At 51.5% G+C, this 24584-nt stretch overlaps 2 protein-coding genes across 2 annotated transcripts; both read right to left on the reverse strand.

Moving 5' to 3' along the window:
• Window positions 1-6227, reverse strand: CFP (complement factor properdin). The gene is made up of 9 exons (XM_010968096.3): window positions 5948-6227; window positions 5699-5849; window positions 4349-4524; window positions 3076-3246; window positions 2747-2938; window positions 2390-2563; window positions 1934-2125; window positions 1658-1769; window positions 1-233 (listed from the first exon to the last, which is right to left on the reverse strand). The coding sequence occupies exons 1-9, from the start codon at window positions 6210-6212 to the stop codon at window positions 83-85; spliced, it is 1584 nt and encodes a 527-aa protein (XP_010966398.3). The 5' UTR covers window positions 6213-6227; the 3' UTR covers window positions 1-82.
• Window positions 6228-10587: 4360 nt separating this feature from the next.
• Window positions 10588-24542, reverse strand: ELK1 (ETS transcription factor ELK1). The gene is made up of 6 exons (XM_010968098.3): window positions 24410-24542; window positions 16788-17031; window positions 14078-14527; window positions 12888-13376; window positions 12085-12186; window positions 10588-12001 (listed from the first exon to the last, which is right to left on the reverse strand). Exons 2-6 carry the CDS (start codon window positions 16995-16997, stop codon window positions 11903-11905), a joined length of 1350 nt encoding a protein of 449 aa, XP_010966400.1. The 5' UTR covers window positions 16998-17031; window positions 24410-24542; the 3' UTR covers window positions 10588-11902.
• Between the last annotated feature and the right edge of the window lie 42 nt (window positions 24543-24584).

Genomic DNA, 24584 nt, shown 5'->3' on the forward strand with positions numbered 1-24584 from the left:
TCCTAAGGAAGAGGCTGGTTTATTGACGTCTCAGGGGTCAGGGGGTCAGAGTGGAAAAGAGAGATGTTAAAGCTTCTCATCTTCAGGGTTCTCTGCAGGCAGGCACGTGCAGACATGGACGTTTCTCTTCCACCATCACCTTCTGCCCCTGCAGCACATCGCACAGTGCCGATGGTTTCCCCCAGAAGGTCACGTTCTTCTCACCCTGACCTTCGACTATGGTAACAGTGGGCCTGGGGAGTTAGGTGGGAATAGAGAGGAGAAGCTCAGGAAAGGCAAGAATGCATTCAACAAACTCTAATTGAGCACCTACGGTATGCCCAACGCTATTTTTTAGCTGTGAGATATTGGGAAATTTCTTTATCTCTCTTGTGCCTCAGTTTCCCTCAACTGAAAAACGAGAATAATAATAATACCTACCTCACTGGGCTAAATGAGGCTAAATGAGTTGATTCAGGTAAAGTGCTGAGTCATGTCTGGTACACAGTAAGTGCTCAATAAATGCTGGTAATTATTATCTGTTGATATGAACTACTTTCTTTTACCTCCAAAACCTTTTATATCTCTCCCCGTTGCCCACTGGAAAAAACCCAAATGCCTTGCCCTGGCGTTCAAGGCCTTGTTGTTGGGCCCAAATCTCTGTCCCCAAGTCAATCTATCTCTCTCTTCCACTTTATTCGGACTAAGTCCCATGTCCAGAATAGTCTTTGCCTGGGTTATTTCTCCCAATCCCTCCCATCCCAATGCCCTCCGTTCATTTCCTCATCCTGCCAAGTCCTTCGTGCCTCCATTTAAACCCCAACTCACCTTCCAGACCCCCTCTAAACCCACACCCGGAGACCAGATGGCAGGCCTTCCACGAGTTGGGAACAGGCCACTTAATATAGCAGCTTGATGTATGTGGAAATAAGGAAGGGATGAGTGAGTGTCTTAACCCTTTCCAACACCTGTGCCACCCTGGCCACTGGGAAACACTTCGGGCCCCTGATCACCTGTGTCCAGGACTGCTCACACAGTTTTGATAGGAAAGACTTTTCCGACCCCTTCCTGCCAGGGGAGGGGTCCAGTCAGCTTCCTGGACCCAGACTGAGGTGGCATCAGTCCCTTTTCCACACACTGACCATTCCTCATATGCCTTCTGTCGGGGCCCTGCCGACCTGGAGCCCTTGGGGGAATCTATGGGATCTGGGTTCTGTGTGTCTGCCACTGTTGCTGAAAAGGCCTTAGAAAGAATGCCTTAGGGCAGGGAGATGCGGAAAGACACATCATGTACCCATGGAGGCATGAGGGACTGAAGGAATGAACAAGTGAATGGAGGCATGAGGGACAGAGGGACTGAATGAACCAATCAAAGCTTGGGTGACCGAGGGAGCAGAGCAAACGACACGTGAAGGGCAGAGTGAATGGGAGATTGGCTAAGTGACTGAATGAGTGACCCAAGGGCATGGAGGCTACTAATTCTCCCCTCAACATCCTCTTTCTCAGCTTCTTCTTTAGTTTCTCCCCTCTTCCTGCAGCTGGGAGATGGCTTTTGGCAAAGCAGGCGCCTTAGACCCAGTGGCGGAACCCAGGTTGAGGGTGGCCGGCTCTCCTGCCCTGACGGCTGACCTGTCAATATCATAACCCGCCTCCCCAGGCGCACTGCCCCCTCACTCACGAGAACTTCGGGAGCGTAGCCTTGCAGAGGCGCTGGCGGGTACGGACGGGGTTGGGTCCACATGGGGGCATACACAGCCCCCAGGTACTCCACTCTGACCACGAGCCTTTCCCTGCAAAAAAGGGAAGTGGTTCCCAAGTCAGAATTACAGGACTGGATGGGGTGGCGAGAGAGGGGCTACAGGGACATGGGGTCTCCGGCAGACAGTCAGAAAGCCCCCATCCCCACACGGGCTGCCCCACCCTCACCATGTAGTCTCTGGGGGGGGGCACTCACAGAGGCAGCGCTGGATATTGTAGCAGTGCCGGATATCCTGCTGTTGCCCAACACACCGCTGTCCATCAAATTTGCGGCCTTTGCAGCTCCTGGAGCGGATCTGCTGGCCTGGGATCTCCTGGCAGCTGATGTGTTTGATGCTTGGGCGGGTGCAGGTGCTCCACTCCCCCCAGGGCCCCCACTCTCCGTTCACTGCCGAGACAGGGGCAGCTGGGCTTGCACCAAAGAAAGGAGCCAGCGAAGGGGATCGGAGGAAGGAATGGGGGCTGGGGGAGGGAGTGGGAATGGCCAGATGTGGGAAAAGAGGATCAGAGGTAGAACCAAGGCATCATGGCCAGGAATGGAGGAATCAGAGGCAGGAACAAGGCATTAACAGTAGGAACTGGGCAGTGGGGATTGGCTGGGGGGCAGGGTAGGGCGCTAAGGCATGGAAATGGTTCATCTTGGGGTGCTGACCAGGGCAGGGCACGGCTGTGTTGCAGATGTGGGTCCTGGTGGCATCACCAACACAGAAGAGGCCCCCATGCTGGGGCACAGGGTGATCACATGTCCGTTGTTCTCGGGTCTGGCCCAGGCCACAGGTCACAGGACAGGGGCTCACAGGGCTCCATGGTCCCCAGCCACCAGCCACTGTTGGTGGGGAATAGGAGGAGTGAAGAGAAAGGCCACCTCAGTCTCTACTCCCTCAGCCCTCTGACCCTTGAGGCCAACTGGCCCCCAACAAAGAGCTCCCTGGTCACATGGCCTAAGATCTCTGTCCCCTGAAATGGCAGTGCATCTGTGCCTAAGTCAAGAGGCCTCATCCCCGAGTACCTGGGCAGGGTGGCAGGCCAGTGCAGGCCCGCTGCTCGTAGGCTGACCCTGAGCAGGGATTCCCGGGAGGCTGCTTGGAAGGCTCAGGTGCAGAACATGTGCGGCTCCGTTTCTCCGTGTGTGCTCTGGGTCCACCGCGGCAGGTGCCTGAGCAGGGGCCCCAGGGGCCCCAAGCTGCCCAGGCCCCGTGTGCTGTGATGGGGTGGGGGTAAAGAGATGCCAAGTGTGGGCATGCGTGCTTCACTCCTCCTACCCTGGAAGGTCCCTGCTGTAGCCCCAAGACCCACCCTGGGGGCCCACGTCAGTGCCCTGTGGTTGCCCTCACTCACTGGGGCAGACCTGTTTGGTGTCACAGGCCTCTGACTCCTTTGCCTCTCCTAGGCAGCCGCCCCCACACTTGGGGACAGGCTGATCACATGCTCGATGACGAGTCCGGGTCCCTCTGGAGCAGGTGACTGAGCAAGATGTCCAAGACCCCCAGTTGGACCAACCACCCATCTCTGTGGGAGACAAAAGATGGGGACAAGATGGAGGTGGTGGTGTCATTCAGGGATCCAAGCTTCCTCATGGACCCCACATCAGCTAATCCTGTCACCACATCTGTGGCCACACCTGGCCTACCAGCATTGCACATCTGGACCATTGCAGGAGCCTTCACACTGGTCCCTCTGCTGCACTCCTCACCACATACAGTCTGTCTTCTTGACAGCAAGAGGGATCTGTCACAACCCAAGTCAGGTCACGTTTCTCCTCTGCCATCACAACATCACTCAGAATAAAAGCCAACATCCTTTTGTCTCATTTTTTAAGATTCCATATATAAGTGATATCATAGGATATTTGTGTTTCTCTGTCTAACTTCATAAAGTATGATTGCCTCTAGGTCCATTCATGTTGCTGCAAATGGCATTATTTCATTTTTTTTGGTGGGGGAGTTATTAGGTTTGTTTGTTTGTTTATTAATGGGGGTACTGGGGCTTGAACCCAGGATCTTGTGCATGCTGGGCATGCACTTTACCACTGAGCTATACCCTCCCCTTTATTTCATTGTTTCCTACGGCTGAGTAGCATTTCATTTACAAAACAGAAAGAGACTTACAGAAAACAAACAGATACTTACCAAAGGGGAAAGGTGGAGGGAGGGATAAATTAGGAGTTTGGGATTAGCAGATAGAAACTACTATATATAAAATAGATAAACAACAAGGTCCTACTGTATAGCGCAGGGAACTACATTCAATACCTTGTAATAACCTATAATGAAAAAGAATCTGAAAAAGAATATATATGTATGTATGTATAAATGAATCACTATGCTGTACACCAGAAACTAACACAACATTGAAAATTAACTATATTACAATAATAATAATAAAAAAATAAGCCCAAAAGCCAGCATCCTCACCATGGCCCACAAGGATCAGTCCCTGCCAACCTCACCTCCCGCCGCTCTCCTCCAGCCACACTGGCCTCCTCCTTGGTGCCTCACAAGTACTACGCACAGTTCCACCCTCAGGGCTTCTGCCCCGATTGTTCCCAGTGCTGGCTAACTGGGAACAGTGCTGGCTAACAGGGCTCGCCCGCCTTGCTGATCCTCCTCACCGGGACAGCATGGCTGGTCTTCACAGGCCTGTAGCTGCCACTGGAGGGTCCCGGGCTCCATCTTGTCAGGACACTGCCCACCCTGGCCTACGCAGCGCCGGTGTCGCAGCTGGGAGCCCTCGGTGCAGGTCATAGAGCAGGGGGTCCACGTGGACCACGGTGACCAACGCGGGAAACTGCGGAGAGGAGCACACGGGTCCCATCCTGGTGCGCTCTGGCAGGGATGGTGTATGGGACCACAGAGTGTGGGCCAGCACAGGACGGGGTGTGGAATGGATGTATGTGGAATGGAGTCATGAGAGTATTTACCTCTTAGGGATACTGGGGGATTGAACAGGAAGAGGTGGGCACCCAGTAAATATTTAAATATCATTTACCTTCAATATCAGGAACCTGGAATTACCCTTCGAAGCACCCCAAGGGCAGTGCCAGGCATGTAGTAAGCAAATGAAAGGACCAGGGGCCCAGAACTGCGGTCAGAAACCCACCAGGCCACAGCTGCGCATGGTAGCAGGCAAACAGGAAGTGCTTAATCAATAGGAACCATCAACCCCATGAGCTCAGAGACCCCACCAGAAATACTCCAGATCTACTCTCAGCCCCCTGCACAGCATAATGTTAAACACATGTGACCTGTTGACATGACTAGTGGACCCAGAGCTGCCTTCAAAAATCCCCATGGTGTATCTGGGAGATACAGTAAGCAGTTAGAAAATATGTCTGGCATATAGAGAGGGCTCAATACGTGTAAGCTGGCATCACGGTTGGGAGATGAGAGCTACTCTCAGCTCCCCCCAACCCCTGCAAGGCATCTGGTGTGCCAGAAGCGCTCGGTGAGTGTGATGTGTCATCAGAATGAGGGGCCTGGAGCTGCTCTCAGAAGTCGCCAAACTCTCCCCCTCCCTCAATGTGTCTGTATACAGTAAGCACTCAAAACGAGCTGTTATCACCACTAGGGGACTTGAGCTACCTTCAGAAATACCTGAGCTGTGCCCCACCTACTATGCTTCTGGTAGACAGGAAGTGCTTATTATGTGTAAACCATGGCAGTCCTCCACCAGGGGTGATTTTTAGCCCCCACAGGGAACGTCCAGAGGTATCTGGAGACATTTTTGTGGCTGCAAGCTGCTCCTGGCAACACATTCTGCAATGTACCGGTCACCCCCCACGACAAAGGATTTTCTGGCCCGAAGTGTCAGCAGAGCCGAGGCTGAGAATTCTATGAGCTATGCTCATGTTCAGGGCCTCGGAGCTACCCTTGGAAATCTCAGAGAAGTAAACAGCCCAGTGCTGGGTCCCCTGGCAGACAGTCCTTTCTGCCTCCCCCCAAACCCTAGGTTCCCCCCTAACCTGCATGCCATACAGAAACTGTGGCTGGACTCCTGGAAGGCATAGTCAGCATTGAGACAGCAGTCTTCCACGCTAACACCTCCCCCAAGGAGGCCCTTGCACTTGCCCGAAGATTCCTCATACTGGGTGAAGCAGAGGACGGGGTCTGAACCTGTAACGGGGTGGGGAAGCATGGTCAGGGAGGTGGGGGGTGCCCGGGAACCCATGGGGGGCCAGTTGGGCCCCCCCTCCCCCCCACTGCCCACTCACCTGTGGCCGGCAGGGTTAGAAGCAGCAGCAGCAGCAGCAGCAGCAGCGGCGGCGGCGGCAGCAGAAAGCCAGGGGCCTGCACTGGGGTGGACATGTTGTGCCCAGCAGCCCTGCAGCCCCGCCAGAGAAGGCCTGGCTTTATGTGGGCTGACCTGCTCCTGGACTTGGTGGGAAAGAGGAACCAGGGGCAGGAGGAACTGGGAGGGCGAAGGGCAGCAGCGGGGAGGGAGCGGGTCTCTTCAGCTCCTGACACCTCCCCGGTCATCTCTGCTCCTGAGCTTCCTCCTCCCCACTCCCCTCCCTACTTCCTGCCTCACTCTTGGTCCCGGTTTGTTTGTGGCTGTATCCCCAGCACCCTGCGCTCTGCCCCGCAGCAGCCTTCGGTGCTCCATCAACATTCCTCGAACTAATTCTCACTTGAGGGGAAATGGAGCCTGGAAGTTTTAAGCAAGACTGAACTTCCTTGCTGTGTGACCTTGAGTGAATCACTTGAACCTCTTTGAGCCTCAGGTTCTCCACCTTTGAAAGGCCTGATCTGTCCCTCAACGACGGGGCCAACCTCCTGGGGGTGTTGAATGAGAGCAAAATGAGCGTGGGGTACTTGGTGTGTCCCTCCTCGCGGGGTGGAGCGAGCATCGAGGTAATGGCTTCATCCTCCATCCTGACTTAACCACCCACCTCCTATTTCCTAAAAGTGAGGTTCTTTGTGGTTAGAATGTGGATGGGAGGTCAGCACAAGGGAAGTGAGAAGGGGAAGTGGCGAGAGTGTGGGGAGAATTCAGAAGGACTGAACAGGGGGAGGGCGGGGGAATCCACTGCCCCTGGGGGCCAGCTGGGGACACCTTCAGGGCCCGAGGAGGGAGTGGCTTGGAGGGAACTGGCTTGGCCATGTTCCACCAAGATCATACCAGCCCTCCTGACCACCAGCCTCCCCCAACAGCCTACATCACAGAATTTGTTGTGAAGACTGGGAGTTCAGATTTTTAAAAGCCCTTAGCCCAGTATCTGGCATTCGGCAGGTGATCTTTGTTAGATACATTAATTCAATATTTATTGAGCAACTATTGGGTGCCAGGCACTGTTCTGGGCATTGGACGGAAGCAGACAAGCCAGTCCCAAATTCTGGCCCTTAAGGGGCTTATGCTCTAAAAGAGACTGACCAAGAGACTGACCGTAAATGTCACCTCCCTCACAGAAGCCCTCTGCAGATACCTTTTTTGTAGGGCACCCATCACCCTCTAGCCCAGTGGCTCTCAAACCTTAGTGTGCATCAGAATCATCTGGAAGTTTGTTAAATCCAGATTGTCCGGCCCCACCCCAGTTCTGGATTCTGTAGGTCGGGGGTGGGGCACAAGAATGTGAATTGCTAACAAGGTCCCAGGTGACCCTGGTGGAGGACCACACTTTAAGAGCCATCATTCTAGTCCCTGAATGTATGTATGTAGAAAAACTATTCTACATAATCCTTATTCTCCCGTTAATAATTCATTTGCATCCAGCCCATTTTTCATGTAGGTAGCGCTCCACAGACCTACTGTCTTTCTTTTTAAAAAATAAACCCTAAAAACAAACAAACAAACAAACCCTAACGAGTGAAACTCCAGAGCCTGCTTTAAAAACAGGAATCTTTTTAATTAACATAAAAGAGTCAGAATGTTAGGAAGGCAACGTCTCACCTCCCCTGCGTCCATGGAGGAATACCATTCTGCGAGTTCAAACAAGGTAGAAGGATTTGATTTGGTCAGGTGTTAAAACGGAACTTTCACAAGAATGTTGGTCTTGTTTTATGGGTGACAAGGTGTGTTGACATTTGTATCCATTACAGATGTACTGCTTCCTGATAATACAAGCCTGTCTTTGAAAGCGTGTTTTGAACAAAGGGGTCTTGTTAAGACTCGAAGACTTCAGACATCAGCGCTGTTATCCTACGAGAACAAACTCCCCACAAGAAACCTGTAATTCTGGTTGGCCGCTTTATCTAACCACCTGTTGCCCTGGTAATAATGTTATAATCAATATTTCCTTTGTTCCTAAACTGTATACATACTTACAGGAGTCCCCAGAAAGAGGACTGTTGCCACTTGCATCTTCGCCTACACATTTTGGGCAATAAAATGACTACAGATTTCTTATATAAACAGAGACTGAGTCTTATCTCATGTAATTATTGCAACACCACCTGATATGATGTATTCGTTTCTTGTCCGTTGTCCTCACTGAAACACCAGCTCCATAAAAGCAGGGATTTGTGTCTAGTTTGTTAACCGCTGTGTCTGCAGGGCCTGGACCGGCACCAGCAAACAGTAGGTGCTCAATAAATGCCTGCTGAATGGAGGAAGAAAAAAATGCAATAAACAAAGCTGCAGAGATCCTGCTAAGTGCTAAGAGGAATAATCTAGATTGGATTGGAGGTAAAAATGTGGGCCTCACGGAGGGAGCAGTAGTTTCCAGGGCTGGGACTGGGCCAGACCACCTGGAGAGGGCGCGGCTCCTGAGAAGAGGGAAGGGAAGCCCCTGGCCAATCTCCGGGGAACTCCAGCATTTCAAGTTTTGGAGAACTGGGAGAAGAGAGCCCGGGGCCCGAGGAGGAAGGGGATTGACAGAAGAGAGCTCTTCCCTTGGCCTGGCACATTCCATGCACCATTTCTCATTCACTGCCTCATTCAGTCTCAGTCATCTTTTTCTTCTTCTTTATTTTTGCATACTTACACACACAGTTCTGGATTTACAGCCTCTACTATGGTCTCTTACCCACAAGCTCATACATCCTCGAACATTTGGCTTCTTGGACATCCCCTCGGCCGCTTGCTTGGGGAGTCATTTTCTATCACTGATTCCCAGCCTTACTACAGTCCCCTACGAACAGTTTCACACGCACAGTCACATGTTCTAGTCTGTCTCGTTCAGCCAGGACCACATTTGCTCGCACCACTGTTTCACATACACATGCAGTCACACCTTTTGGTAAGATGTTTCACCCACTAACCCAGGTAGTCGATTTCTCTCACACACAAATAGTCAGTGATGGTCTCTCTGGAAGTTTCTTGTGCACACACAGAAACTCACTCTCCCACCTCCTCATGCTCCAGCCCATCTTGCACACCCACAGCCCCCGATAATGGCTGAGCTTCACTCGCACACACAATCCCGCAGTGGCTCAGATGCCATCTTACTCACCTGGTCTCGTGTTTCTTCTCAAGCAGCATCCAACCTACCCAGTCCTGGATTTACAGCCTTTGATAAGGTCTCTTGAAGAGTTTTACACATACCCACATGGTTTCTCAGGCACTGTCTCAGTCTCCCACTCAGTGTCATAGTCACTTGCCCTTGGTCAGCCTTTGACATCTGTGGTTACTCATTCACCACCGCTCCCAGGCTCTCAACTGGTCTCACACACACACACACCCACAGCCTCTCACGGCCCATCTTAAGGGTTCACAACATCACTGGATGCATCCAGCCAGCGTGTCGTGTATACTCAACCACAATGACAGCCTCGCTGGTTTCCTGCATGTGCTGATTGCATGGTCTTTCGGGGTCTCACTCGCTCAAGTTTCATTTTCTGTTTTTCAGCCCCATGTAGTCTCCAGTTTGCAGCCTCTCATGAACTGTTTCCCAGACCCCCCACGCTCACACACTGCTCGGTCATCAGTTTGCTCTCACGTGGTGCTGACTTCATTCTTTTCACTCCTCGCCTCTCACTCACAGTTATGTGGTCTCTCACATGGTTTCGGACAATCTCACCATTATTTTCTCTCACGCTGAACCTGGGCACCAGACTGGAGTAGTAACTGCAAATCACTCTGCCACTAGGCTCAGGTACACACACACACACACACACACACACAATTACAGCTTCTCACACTCTCCCAGTTCCAGCCACTTTTTCTCAGTTTCTCACAGTCTTTGTCAGCTTCGCGTGAACAGTTTTCATACACCCAATCACGTATTCTGGTATCTTCAGTCTCAGGCACCCATCTGGCCTCCTGGCCCTTTTTTTCTCACACAATCAATGTCTCATATGTACGCTCCCATGATATTAGCTGATACGACAGCCTTGTGTGAACCATTTTGGACACAACCTGTCTCCCAAACACTGAGTCATCTGCTTACATACGGTGCCGTTTCGCACCTCTGCACAGTCCCTGACAGTCTCGACCACACTTTCGTGCCCATGCAGGCTCTCAAACATTGTTTTGGTTCCTCAGTCTGTCTCGCTCACCATCAGCCTGTCAAACAGTGAGTGATGTGCAGTCCCCACTTCCTTCTCATAAACACTATTTCACGCACCTGTCACCAGTTTCTGGTATGGTACCTTCATCACTCATTCAGTCTTAACGGTGGTTTTCTGCCACCCAGCCGCAATTTCTCACATAGACAGTGTCAAGTTTGTGGTTACAACTTTCACTCTCTCGACACAGACGCATGTTTTCAAGAACATAAATACACCATCACAGCTTTCCATGGTTTTCTCTTTTTCACACCCCTGCTTACCAACCTGTAGTCTCTACTATTGTTTCTGACACATGCCATCTTGCTCTCTCTCACAATCAACCTCACACCCTCACTGCCTTGCACACGAAGCTGTGCCTTGTACCCAATGGCTTCAGGGAAAAAAAAAACGCTAGGAGCCTCCAGCATCACCTTTAAAAATATATATTTACAGGAATAATTCCCCATTCTCTGGGACTCTTAGAAAAAAAAAAGATCCATTATTTTTGGGAAGTAAAACAAACAGTGGAGACAGGTGTAGCACCGTCCCCCATATCACCAACCCCCAGTCCCCAGGCCCGGGCTGGGCCGATGCTGACGGAAGGTGAACCCAGGAGTCCTTTGAACCCACTCTTCTCCAGCCTGGAATTCAGATAGGACAAGCTTTATGTCCCTCACTCCTCCCTCCCAACTCCAGGGACACTTAAAGGGTCCTTTGTACCCGCCCGCAGGAAATTGGGGGGCTGGGAGGGAGGGAGCTGAAAATACACGTTTGGTATCAAAAATAAACACTTGGGGGTGGCAGGATGATTCCCCCCTCCAAATCCCTTCCTTCCCACCCACCCCATCTCAGATATAGGAAGAGATGCCTCCCTCTCCCCTATTGAAAAGCCCTGTTTAAAAATAGATTATACTATCAAAATGGCAGGGGGTGGGGGACAGGGAGACCTGGAGTACTGGCTGGAGGGGCCCCCCAGACGGGGACCTCTCCCCCCAAAAAAAACCCTCCATTGGGAGGTAACAGGCAGGACCCCAGGAGTTTGGCAGACACAGGAATGGCTTCTCAGGGGAAGAAGAAAAGGGGCATTCCTCCCTGGCCAAGAAGGTGGTTGAAAAGGATAAGGTGTCTGAGAGAAAGGCTGGGGAGGTGGAAATTCCTATTTCCAAGGGTGTGAGTCTTCCTTGGGCAAGACTCCCAAACCGTTAAATGGCACAAATTCTTCCTGGACCCTTGGGGAGGGCCGGGAATAATAAACTACAGCAAGCTAGCTCTTCTACCCACACCCCAACATGGAGACAGGGCTCCCTCAGCTCCCCAAGGGCAGGCTGAGAAATAAATAAAGAAAGGTCCTTCTCAAGCCAGACCTCGATTGTCTCATCTTGGGGAAAGAATGTGGAGACAGGGGAGATGCCCTCACCAACCCCCCGAAACAGTTGGGCCAAGCTCCTCCCAGTGGCCTTCAAAAAATAAATAAATAAACCGCCCCCCACCACTTGCAGTAGGAGACGTGTAAGGGCGGCCACTGGGGGACTGACCGAGAAGAGAGAAGTTGTATGTTTTTTTTTTTTTTTTTTTTGTGGAAGGGCTATTGAGAGATCCTTCTTCCTAAGAATCCCCACCCGACCACGACCAGAGCACGAGTCTGTCAGCTGAACTATGTTTCTCCTTGAGACGGCTGGCTGGAGAGAAGTTCAGGGCATGGATGGAGTGACCCCAGAAAGGGGTGGTGGTGGTGGTGATAGTCATGGCTTCTGGGGCCCTGGGGAGAGCACCACGGGGGTTGAGAGGCCATCCACGCTGATGGAAGGGATGTGCACCTGGGCGCTGCCACTGGACGGAAACTGGGGACAGAAATGGAGAGGTCATGAATGGGGACCAGGCTGGGGTCTCTCACCTTTTCCGAGATGCGGGGAGCTGATCCTACCTGGAAGGAGAGCTTGGCAGGGCTACGGGGTGCAATGGGACTCAGGGTGCTCCAGAAGTGAATGCTGGGGGGTAGCGAGCTGGGCGTCAGCAGCACCGGGGTCTGTGGGAAAGGGGTGGGCAGAGCTTAAGTGAGCAAGAGGGCAGGTGGGGGGAAACCAGAGGAACTCGGTGCCAGCCCCACCAGATTTCCCACTCATACTTCCAAGGTCATTCCTCAAAAGTGCACAGGCCTAGACCACAGTAACGACTAAGACCATGCCCCTGACAGCTCTCCAACTTTACACAGAGGTCTCCTCCCCTCCTAACTCCTGAGGGCCCACTCCCAGCCTCAGTGGGCAAGACCTTCCGGTGACAAGACCCCATCTACATGCTGTTTTCAAACCTCACCATCCCAGTAGTTCAGGGTCAACTTCCAACTCTTATGTTCCACCTGTATACCTCACAGGAAACCCACTAAGCAAACCCCAGACCAAAAAGCCCCACTCAGGTTCCTCAAGCCATGCTCCTAACCCAGAAACAGTTCCTGCAGAAAACCTCTAGGGCTCTTCAGTTCCTGCCCACAAAACTCCCCAGACCTGCCCTTCTTTTGGGCATCAGATCCTTCAGCATTGCTGACTCGCTCGCCCTGCATCAATTAAGCCCCGTCCTTTGGCACAGCCAATCCCATTCGATGGTCCCTCCCTCCCGCTCACTCAGTGGTAACGGTATTGGCCATCGCAGTTAGTCTAACTCCTCCCTCTCCCGCCCCGCGCCAATCCCAGTCGTCCCAGGTGCCAGCCCCGCCCCTTTGCAGGCTCTCACCAATGTGTGCGTAGGTAGCAGGGAAGGCGTCAGCGCTGGGCCTGGCGCCTGCAGACCCGAGCCAGTTCCTGATCCTGGAGTCCGTTCGGGTCCCGGCCCACCCAGCAGGCTTGGGCTGAGTGGAAGCTCCAGGTCCCGGGGCTTCCGGCCCTTCTGAGGCTGGGCGATCTCCGTGCTGGAAGCTGTGGAAGCCGCAAGGCCACCCACCTGCGCCGCGGTTTCCATAACCACTGCGGGTAGCCGGGCTGGCACGCCCTCTGCAGGGGGGACTTCGGGCTCCGACTTGGGCTCAAAGGGCTCGGCCTTGGGCTCAAAGGGCTCGGCCTTGACGGCTTCCAGCACAAACCCCGCCTCCCTACTGGCTGCAGCCTCTAACTCTTCCTTAGGCTCTTCCACTTTCACTTCTGGGGGCAGTGGCCGGCCCAACCCAGGCTCCATATTTGGCTCTTCGGATTTAAGGTTTGGGGCCTCGGGCGGGGTCAGGATGACCTGGGAGAGGAATGAGTGCAGAGGGGGTGTGTAAGGATTGCTGGGGTAGTGAAGCCAATTATTTCCCTTGGAAAGCAGGACTTGGTAGTGGGGGCAGGTCCTCTAACAGGACGTGGACGTTGCCAAGGAAGTGGGGGTTCTTCTGGAGTAGGTCCTTATATCTGGGGGCAGGGGACCTGGGGTGAGACACCTGATGGCTGCAGGGCTGCCTTTAGGGGCGGGACTCCAGGGGACACTGCCCTGACTCATGAAAGCCGTGGTCTCAAACATCTGCTTTATGGATCAGAAGCAGGTGCCTCATCTGGAAACTAGTTAAAAATGCAAACTCTCAGGCCCACCCCCAGACCCACCTAATCAGAAACTCTAGGGGTGGCCCCCAGCAATCTATGGTTTCAAAAGCCCTCCAGGTGATTTCTGATGAGTGCTAACTGTGTGAGAACCAGTGCATTAACCAAATACATTCAGGGTACCTACTACATGTCCGGTGCACTGCTAACTGTAGTGCACTTAATTTCCCCCTTCCTTCCCAGGTTTTGCATAGCTTTCCTCCCCATCCCTTTCTCCAAGGGGACTTCTGTGTCCCTCCTTCCACAATATCTCCTTCAATAGGACGTTTATGTCCCTTCTCCTCCCAGCCCCCCTCCCCCATTTGGGAATTGGGCATCCCTCCTCCTACTGAATTTCCACATGCCAGTCCTTACCTGCAGAGGCAGGCCGGCCTCCTCAGCCTCCAGGCAGGCCTCCAAGGGGCTTGGACTGGTGCTCCTGCTCCCTGAGGGGGGCACTGCTGCTCCTGCAGGGGCGGTGTTGGGGAGCACAGAGGCAGGCCGAGGATGAGATGGTGGCGGTGGCTGCGGCTGCAGGGACTGGATGGTGAAGGTGGAATAGAGGCCTGAGCGCATGTACTCGTTCCGGCTGCTGCGCGCCAAGCCGCCTGGGCCCGCTGTTCCTGCACCCTTGGGTTGGCCTGGCTTCCCGGAAGCAGCGTCCCCGGGGAGAGTGTGGACAGCTGCAGGGCCCGCATTTGTCACGGTGGAGGTGAGCGACACCTCAGGCTGGGGTGGGCAGTCCTCAGTGGAGCACCCCGCGACCTCGGGGTAGGACACAAACTTGTAGACGAACTTCTGGCCGCTCACTTTGCGGATGATGTTCTGAGAAGGGGGAAACAGGATAAAGCGTCTTAGGAGATAGGGCCAGGGAGGGTGTGGATGCTGAGGGGGTGAAGAGGGGTGTCTCCCAGTGTCTTTCTTTCCCTGTGCCCCTTTCCTGTCCTCTTACATATGCACTGTTCCACCTCAGTGTCCGCCTCCCCACAGGCTCCCCTCTCCCGGCTTGTTTCACATCTCACCCCATCTCCCAACTTGGGGGCTCCACCCTTCTCCTCCACTTTCTCCCCATCTTCCCCACCCCGATCCTCCTCTCTGTATTCTCCCCCAGCTTCTCCCTCTTCTCTGTTCTCCCCTCCACGTCTCCCTCTGTCACTCTCTCTTCATCCCCATCTGTCCCATTCTCCCACCCCACACAGCCACACCCACTGGCTCCTCTCCACACTGGGGCCTGCCTAGGGCAGTAGATGCGGGAGCAGGCTTTCCTCCTGGCTCCAGGAACCAGGGGTGTCTGTGGGCTCACAGGGCCAGGCCTTGGGGGTGGCTGCTGGGACCCAGTTTTGGAGTCTAGCTAATGCAGTAAGACAGGAAAATGAAGTCATCGCTCTAAGTATTGGAAGAGACTAAAGGAATGTAGAAGACTGGGGGGATGAATTGTTAATAAGTATGAATTATTAGAGGATTATTTAAAGCTGGTGACACAGATGTGGGACAGGGCAAGGTCACCAGGGAGGACAGGATGCAGAGCCTCATTCTTAATACTGCTGTGGAGGTTTACACTAAGGCAGTTAGAAACTGAAACAACTGAGAGCACCTAGCAAGAACATTAAAATACTGTAATAAATATTGGGGGAGTCTCAAGCTGGCTTGGGCGGGTCACAGAGCATGTTTGGGGTATTGCAGGATAGTCTGAGGGTCTCAGGGATGTTCCAGTGGCCTCAGAGCACAGAGTGAGGCAGCCTCATTATTAATGCTGTTTTGACAGTTTGTGCTAAAAGATTAAAATATAAAAATGGAATAAGTGCTATAAATGATTAAGGGTGTGCAGCACAGGTCCAGGGCTGTTCTGGGGAACAAGAGGCATCTGGGAGGGGGGGCACTAGGGCACCCTGGAGACATCTAAATGGTGGTCACGTATGTCACAGGGTGGGTTTGTGTTTCTCCGAAAAAGACTGAAAAGGGATATTCATTAATATTGTTTTGGAAGTTTCAGTGAGGGGTGAGAGGAGGTGGGGGGACTGGATGCAGGCAGCCAAAAGGTACATACTACCAGTTATAAAATAAATAAATACTAGGGATGTAATGTACAACATGAAATACAACGAACACTGCGGTATGTTACATATGAAAGTTGTTAAGAGAGGAAATCCTAAGTTGTCATCCCAAGGAAAGAATTTTTTTGTTCCTTTTTCTTTTATTTTGTATCTCTACGAGATGATGAATGTTCACCAATTATAGCTCAACAGAACTGGAAGAAGAAAAACAGTGTTTTGGGAGTTTCAGGTAAAGAAATAAGGACATGAAATAACTGGTATAAACATGGGGGTGGATATCTTGCACTGGTTTGGGAGTCTGAGAGGATACGATGAGGAAAATGTACAATTTTAACTCCAGGAACAAGAAGACACAATAAAGTAATTGATATAAATGTTGGAGTGGACCAGGGTTGCTCTGTGAATAGAAGAGGATGTGGTGTGGAGGGGGCATTATACCCGTTGTTTTAGAGATGTTAGCTAATGGAATAAGAGAGGAAAAGAATTGATAAAAGTGTTGAGGGTCCTGGAGGATCAGGTAAGGAAATGTTAGCGTAACACTGTCACGGAGGTTTTGATTCTAAGAACAAGGATATCCTGGAATTCTTATTCTGGGATAAGAGCAGATTATGAAATAACTGCGGGGAGCCCAGGACTGGTCCAGGACGAGGAAGAGTCATTATTAATACTGCTTTCAAAAGTTCTGGCCAGAGGAATGAGGCGAGAAAATGAAATGGTGTGCGGGGGCATGGTGGGACAGCAGGACGCTGGGGCGCTCAGAGAGTGGAGTGAGTAGGGGTCAGCGTTAATGCTGCTATGAAGGTTTTAGCCAAAGCTAAAATAAAATACAAGAAAATAAAATAACTGCTAAATGGCTGGGAGTCCCAACATTGGTTTGAGAGTACCCGAGGATGGGGCACGAGGTGGTAAATTTTAACACTGTTTTCAAAGCTAGAGCTGTATCAATTAAGACAAGAAGATAAAATAACTGATATAACTGTGTGCGTGTGGAGCGGGGAGGCGGTTCCCAGCCCGGGTCTCAGACACCTTACCTTGTCATAGTAGTACCGCAAGGCCCGGCTGAGCTTGTCATAGTTCATGTTGGTCTTATTCTTACGGAGCCCCCACAGCCGGGCCACCTCCTCGGCATCCACCAGCTTGAACTCACCGCCATCCCGTGAGGTCCAGGAGATGATGTGGCCGTTGCCTTGCTCTCTCAGCAGCTGCAGCAGAAACTGCCACAGCGTCACAGAAGGGTCCATCGCTGGGGGAGCGCTCACGCCATCCCAGGGGTACCTGGAAGGCAGACAGCTCGGAGTTGAGAGGCTGTGGATACAGGAAGGGGGAGAGGTCGGCAGGAGGAGGATTCCTTTCTTGCCTCCACGTGTTCTCAGCTCCCACCATCATTCCCTGAACACCCTCAGACTAAATTCTAAGCTCCTCAGTCTGGCTTTGGATGACCCCTGCAATGGGATAAGACTTTTGGAGATGCTAGGATACTGTGAATATATTCTGCCTGTAAGACAAGTGTGAACCTCTGGGGGCCAGAGGGCAGACTGTGTTAGGCAGAATAATGCCCCCCTGCACCCAAGATGTCCACATCCTAATTTCTGGAACCTGTGAGTATATTCTGTTACCTGGCAAAAGGAACTTTGCAAATGAATTTAAAGTCATGCATCTTAAGCTGGAGAGATTATTTAGGTGAGCTCAATCTAATCACAAGAACTTTTTTGGGGGGGGATTACAATGTGTCCTTGCTGCTTATTTATTTTATACGTAGCAGTTTGTGTCTCTTAATGAACTCTTCATAAAAGCAGAAGGAGGCAGAAAGGTAGATCAGAGACATGTGATGGCAGAAGAGGCAGAAGGGCTTCAAAGCATGAGAGGGACTTGACCTGCCATTACTGGCTTTGAAAATGGAAGAAGGGAGCTCTAAGCCCTGAAATGTAGTGGCCTCTTAAAGCTGGCAGTGGCTCTTAGCTGACAGCCAGTAAGGAAACCGGGCTCTTAATTCCACAACCCCGAGGAACTGAATTCTGCCAGCAACCTAAATGAGCAGGAAATGGATCATCCCTGGAGCTTCCAGAAAGGAATGCAGCCCTGCTGACATCTGCATTTTAGCCTGGTAAGACCTGTGCTGGCCTTCTGACCTCCAGAACTCAAAGATAATCATTTCTGTTGTTTTAAGCAGTTAAAAAAAGTTTGCGATAATTTGTTACCGTGCGAATAGGAAGCTGGTATGATGCCTCTCACCTGAACATTTTCATTTGCATTTTCTACCACATCAAATGTCAACTTTTCCAGTGTTGGTGGTGGTGGGGTTCCTCCTGCCAGCTCCTTGAAAAGGCTGTTCACTCCATGTTAGGTTCCCTTCCCCTGCCTGGAAATCATCTTCATCGTTCAAATCCCAGCCACAAAGGGCCTTGCCTCTATGAAAATTCCTGAAACTCAGTGTCTGCTCTCCTCTGTCTCCCTACCCCGCACTCCTCTGAGCTGTTCCTGTCTCTCTGTGTTCTCCTTCTTGAAAACAGCAATAATTAACACTTATTGAGCGCTAAATACGTGCGGTGTACCAATCAGAGGCAACATGGTCTCCTGGACGATCATCTAGAGCCAGACTGCCAGGGCTGGAATACTGGTTCTGCTGCTTATTAGCAGTGCGAACCCGGGCATGTTCTTTAACCTCGCTGTGCCTCAATGTTCCCACCTGTAAAATGGGGATAATAATATTACCACCTAGTTCATAGGGTTATTGGACAGATGAAATACACTATGCCTCGGGTATGATAAGCTCTTACGAAATACTAGTTTCTGATTTGTTCCTAAATCCTTATCTGCTACTCTGAAACCTGATTCGGAACAAAATAAGGCTCTTTGTGGTCTTTATTGATCTTCACTGAGTGTGACTGTTCATACATCTGGCTGCAGACATCTGAATGTGGCTGACGGCAGAGCCCACTCAGGGTGTTATGTAACATCCTGTGTACGTCCCTTCTTACCTTTCTAAAATCTGAGAAATTCACAATTTTGTGAAACACATCTGGCCCCAGGGGTTTTAGATAAGGGCACGCAGCCCTGTACTGCTATTTTGATAGGTATTGACTCATTTCGCTCTCATCACAACTTTGGGAAATAGGCACTCTGATTATCTCTCATTTATAGAGCAGGAAGCGGAGGCACAAAATGTCTACATGACATTTACAGGCCACACGGCTCTGAGTGGCAGGGCCAGGATTTGGACCCAGGCAGTCGAGTTCTAGTTGTCTAAGCTTTTAAACCATCAGATTAAACTGCCCCTCATACTGACTGTGCCCTCAGCATGTCCTGCAGAGAACAGGACCTTCCCTGGCGCCCCCCTCCCCCATAACTCCTCTTTGCTGAGTACAAGATAGAAATAAACACGAGCTTCCTATTCCTCATGGAATGAGCTGTCATCAGTCAACTGTTCACCTGGCTGGGAGTCTTGGGTTAAGGATGAGACTTTCCAAAATCGGAAGGTTTCAGAGAACCTCTCTCTATTATTTATAGCTTGATTCTTCAATCTGTCATGAAATACAGTATGAACCTGTTATGTCTGAGCTGTTTTGAAGTGCCTTCAGCAGACACAGTTTTAGGCAATTATGTAAGTCACCAGGCCACCAAGTGTCCAGATTAAGAATCCCATCATAAGAGACCTTGCTGGGTTTTTTGGAAGGCTTGTTTGTTTCAGAGGCACAGAGTCCAGTGTGACTCCTGGTGGCAACGACAGGCACTTTTACCAGTTCCTCTTTCAGCTGCAACAGAATCTATCAGTTAAGGTGAAATCTGACGGCTGGCTTCAAGCCTCAGCAGCACACAGGGTCTCCTACTTTGTTTCCTGTCACATCTCCCATGTGACCCCTAGTAAGAGTTCCAGTAATATGCCTTTACTTCTCTGTATTTCGTTCACTTAACGAGCATCTTTTGAGGGCCTACTGTGGGCCAGGTGCTGGGGATACAGCAGTGAATAAAACAGACAAACATTCCTACTCTGGCAGAATTTACAGTTTAGTAGGGAAGACAGACAAGAAACAAGAGAATGATAATATGTCAATGGTGATAAGAGCTCTGGGGGAAAAAATGAAGCAGGGAAGGAGTTATTTTTGCAAGGGTAGTCAAAGAGGGGGCGGTTAGTCACTGAGGAGGTGATATTTGAGCAAAGGCTTAAGGGAGGTGAAGATGTCAGGTCTGTGATGACCTGGGGGAGCAGACGTCCAGGCAGAGGAAAGAGCCAGGGTGAAAGGCCCTGAGGCAGAGAACCTGGCAGGTCAGAGGAAGAGAAAGGAGGCTGGCTTGGTTGGGGAGAAGGCAGTGAGGGGAAAGGAGGAGGAGGTGAGAACAGGGGGGCAATGGGGAAGGGGAGGGTGTAGCTCAGTGGTAGAGTGCCTGCTTAGCATGCACAAGGTCCCAGGTTCAATCCTTGGTACATCACTAAAAAGAATAAATAAACAAATAAACCTAATTACCACCCTCCCTGCCCCCCAAAAGCTCTCCAGAGGGGCAATGGGAGCCTGACTGAGTGAGGCTTTTTTGAGCCCTTTAAGGGCTTTGATTCTGAGTGAGACAGGGGGACAGGAGCCATGAGGGGGCTGTGAACAGAGGGGTGACAGGCTGTGACTTGGATTTTAATGGGATCCCTGTGTCTGCAGTGAGGAGATGAGGGGGGCTGAAAAGGCTACTGTAATAGTCCACATAAGAGATGGTGGTACTAGCAGCAGGACTGGTGAGAAGTGGCTGAGTTCTGGATAAAATCTGAAGACAGAGCGAATGGGATTTGCTGACAGATAGGATGGGGCAGGTGGAGGGGGGTGAGAGAGGCACTAAAGGTGATTCTAGGTTCCTGGCCTTATCACCTGAGATGGGAGCACTGTGGGAGAGCAGCTTTTGGGGGCAGATCAGGAGGTCAGTATTGGAGATGGTCAGTCTCAGAGGCCTGTGACACACCTACGTGTATGCTACGAAGAGTCATATTAACTTACAAAATAGGAACCAGTCATACCGTCCTTACTGTGGACTGCAAACCATTTTAGTCATTTAACTCCTTCAAACCACCACTATGGGTGGGCATTATTATTGCCCTCTCATTTTTCTAGACGAGGAAACAGAAGCACAGAGAAGTTAAGCGATGCGCCTAACGTCACACAGCTGGAAGCCAGCAGAGCCAGGGTTCAAACCCAGGCAGATTGGCTCTAGGCAGTGATCTGAGCCACCTTACAGCACCAGATCTTTACAGGGAGAAGCAGAAGGGGAGGATCCTAGAGGGTGACAGGATGCTATTTCACACAGGGTGAGCAGGGAGGGCTTCCCTGAGGAAGTGACATCTGAGCAGAGACCTGAAGGAGGAGAGGTCACAAGCCATGCTGACATCTGTGGGAAGGGTGCTTCAAGCCGAGAGAACAGCATTAACAGAGGCTGTGAGGTGGGCCCACGCTTGGCATGCTACATCATGCGTGCCCTGAATCCATCCAGTTCCCACTGCTGAGGATATGTACAGGCTGTTGTTCTCCCTGCCAGGTGTGCTCGTCCCTCTTCCCCGCACACGGTGAACCCTCTATTACACACATCGTCAAGTTCTGGCATCTCCCAGGCAGAATTCATTCTTCCTCTGTGTGAGCCAATGCGCCGAATAACCTGTCTGCTCCTGCAAATCTGTTCTTCTCTCTGGGTCTTCAGCCTCATACTCCTCTGTCCTATTCTAGCTGTGTGACCTTGAGCAAGCTACTCAACCTCTCTGGGTCTGTTTCTGCATCTGGAAAATGGGGGATATAGTTCACTCACAAAGTAAAATATCCTCAGGATATACCTGCTCTCAAAGGCTTTTGAGAGGATTAAATGTCAGTATATGTAAAGGACTTAGAAAAGTTATTTCTGGGGCATGGGAGACACTCAACAAATGTTACTGTTAGCTAGCGTGACACCCTTCTCCCTCCCCTAACCACCCACCTAACCTTACGTGTCAGCATGGCCTCACCATCTGGCCCCCACCACCTTTCTGACCTTGCCTCCTACCCCTCCCTCCACTAGGCTCCAGCCACACTGGCCTCCTTCACGGTCCTTGAGCATGCCAGGCACAATCCCACCTCAGGGCCTTTGCACCAGCTGCTCCTTCTGCCTGGTACACTCTTCTAGACATTTACAGTTCCCTTCCTGACTTCCTTCAGGCCTCAATTCAAGAGTCACCTTCTAAGTGAGGCCTGCCCTGTGCCTAAGATTTCAACCACCACAATACTGTATTCCCACCTTCCCTACTTCACTTTTCCTCCTTAGCACTTGCAGCACTAACATACTACCTAATTTGACTTATTTATATAGTCTGTCTCCCCCCACTCTTAGCAAAGGTCTGCTCCACAAAGGCAGGCATTTCTGCCTGTTTTATTCCCTCCCGTAGCCCCAGCACCTAGAAGGAGGCCTGGTACTCAGTAGGTGCTCAGTCAGTGTTTGTCGAATGAACAGTCCCGACTAACTCCTCTCTTAACTAGCTGTCATATGCCTTCTCCATCTCCACTGGCCCCCCAGCCCTGATTTGTCTGAAATTATATTTTTTCCCACTCATTTGTGCGATAAATTCTTACTGAGTATCTACTACGTACTAGGTATATTTTTAGGTGCTGGAGACCCAGCAGTGAATAAGCAGACAAAAACCGTAAGCCCTCGTGGGACTCCCATTCTAATGCGGAAAGAGAATCTATATGATGAACACGATGAACTGGTAAGCAATACAGTAGGTCTGATGGTGATAAAGGCCAGAGGCACAAATAAAGCAGAGAAGGGGCAGAGTCCTGCTGGGTGTGCAGGTTCAGATGGTCAGGGACAGGTTGACATTTGAAAGGAACCATGCAGAGAAGCGGGTGTTCTGGGCAGAAAAATAGCCAACGCAAAGGCCCTGAGGCTGGATCATACCTGGTGCATTTAAGGTAAGTGAGGAGGTCAGCATGGCTGGAACAGAGTTGGGGGCGGGTAGGAGGTAAGGCTGGAGAGATTACTTGTTTTATGAACTCGCAGGTATTCTTTATTTAAACTGGAGTGATTTGAGCTCTGATTCCCCCATTTGACACACGAGGAAACCGGTGCAGAGGGAAAGTGGTTAAATCACTAAGGTCACAGGGCTGCTGAGATGAGGGGGGATGGAGGGGTACTGTGGAATGGAGACAGCTCTGCTGGCAGAAGGAACAGCAAAAACAAAAGCTTGGCAATGGGAACTCATTTGGTATTTAAGGAGTGGGGCCTCAAGTGGGGTGGGATGAAGTGAGAGAGGAAAGCCTCAAAAATTATCCTAGGTTCTGAGGGGCAACCTCACCTGGTACTTCCTGGGTCACCTTTGAGTAAGGTATTCGACCTCCCTATGCCAGACTTTCCTCAGTGCCTAGCTCACAGGGTTGTGGTGTGGATGAAATAAGCTCATCAACATATAGCATCTTGCCTGGTACACAGTAGGTGCTCAATAAGTGTTGGCTCCTAGGGCATTGTCACTACCACTAATGTGTTCATTTAGTGGAGTGAGGCAGGATGTCTTAGTGGTTAACAGTGTGCATGGGGGGGGGGTGTTCCAGAGTGAAAAAGACCTGGGTTCAACAAGCACACAGGCTGAGCCACTATTGAGGAGGGAGGGGAGCAGGGAAGGCCACAGACTGATCCACCACAAGGAAAGGAGGGGGGAAATAAAAGCACACAGGCTGACCCTCCTGGAGGGATTAGAAAGCACTGATCTCATAGGAGAGGATACTGGAGAGGTGTGAATGCCAGCACATGGGTAGCAGGAAGGCCAATGAACAGAGCCACTGCAAAGGTGGGAGTGGGGGTGTGTGTGTAAAGGCTCATTTTACTTACTAGGGGCAAGGAGAGCAGAAAAGCACACTGACTTCACAATAGTGGAGGGGAGAAAAGCCATCACACAGATTGCTAAAAAGGAGAGGGGACAAGGCCACGGAAGAGGCTACTGAAAATGGGGAGATAGAAAGCACTAAACTGATCCACTATTAAAAAAGGAAGGGAGAAGCCCAAGGACTGGAGTGACAGTCTACAAAAAAGGGAGAATAGGGCAATCATCTGATAAATAGGGGGACGTGAATACAAGCATGTAGACTGATCCACTGTAAAATGATGTGTGTTTGTGTGTGTGTGTGTGTGTGACATAGCCATGGACTGAAGCATTGGGGAATTGAAGGCAGGAATACAAATTCACAGATTAACTCACTGTAAAGGTGGGGGTTACAATGCCACGGATTGACTCACTACAAGGAACAGGAGGGGTGATAAAACAAGGCCACAGACGGGGCCCCTGAAAGTTGAGGACAGAAATACAAACACTCAGATGCACCTACTGTCAAGGAGTTGGACATCGTCAGAGACTGGTTCCCTGTAACCGGGGGTAGAGGGGAAGACCACGGACAAGTCTACTGTAAGGTGGGGTGGGGAGAAATATTAGCACGCAGACCGATCCATTATAAAACAGGAAGGGGGGTTAGGCCACAGTCAGATCCACTACAAGGGGCCAAGAGAGGGGACAATGCCACAAGCAGGTCCACTAGCCGTGGTGGTGGCGGTGGGGAGTTGAACACCAGCAGGCCACGGGCCAAGCCACATCCCCCCGCGCGGGGGCGGGAAGGATACGTGGGGTCACGGACCAGGCCCTCCACCCTCCAGGCCCCGGGCTCACCTGTGCGTAGCGCAGCGGCGGTGTTAGCAGCTCCGGGGGGCGGGGGCTCCATGCGCGGCCCCACCGCCCCCCAGGCCCGGGCTCCGAGGCGGCGGCGGCGGCGGCGGCGGCGGCGGCGGCGGCGGCGGCGGCGGTGGCGGCGGCGGCGGCGGCGGTGGCAGCACCTAGAAGCCGC

Source organism: Camelus bactrianus, chromosome X, assembly GCF_048773025.1.
Source record: "Camelus bactrianus isolate YW-2024 breed Bactrian camel chromosome X, ASM4877302v1, whole genome shotgun sequence".
NCBI lineage: Eukaryota > Metazoa > Chordata > Mammalia > Artiodactyla > Camelidae > Camelus > Camelus bactrianus.

Excerpts from the sequence above, each read along its gene's own strand:
- CFP (XM_010968096.3), bottom strand. The coding sequence starts at position 6,212 with ATGACCGGGGAGGTGTCAGGAGCTGAAGAGACCCGCTCCCTCCCCGCT. Across the intron at positions 3,247-4,348 it reads AGACCAGCCATGCTGTCCCG|AGATGGGTGGTTGGTCCAAC; the intron begins GTGAGGAGGATC and ends TGTCTCCCACAG. Across the intron at positions 2,126-2,389 it reads CACAGCCGTGCCCTGCCCTG|TGAACGGAGAGTGGGGGCCC; the intron begins GTCAGCACCCCA and ends CTGTCTCGGCAG.
- ELK1 (XM_010968098.3), bottom strand. The coding sequence starts at position 16,997 with ATGGACCCTTCTGTGACGCTGTGGCAGTTTCTGCTGCAGCTGCTGAGA. Across the intron at positions 13,377-14,077 it reads AGGCCGGCCTGCCTCTGCAG|GTCATCCTGACCCCGCCCGA; the intron begins GTAAGGACTGGC and ends TTCCTCTCCCAG. Across the intron at positions 12,187-12,887 it reads TGCTACCTACGCACACATTG|ACCCCGGTGCTGCTGACGCC; the intron begins GTGAGAGCCTGC and ends CCTTTCCCACAG.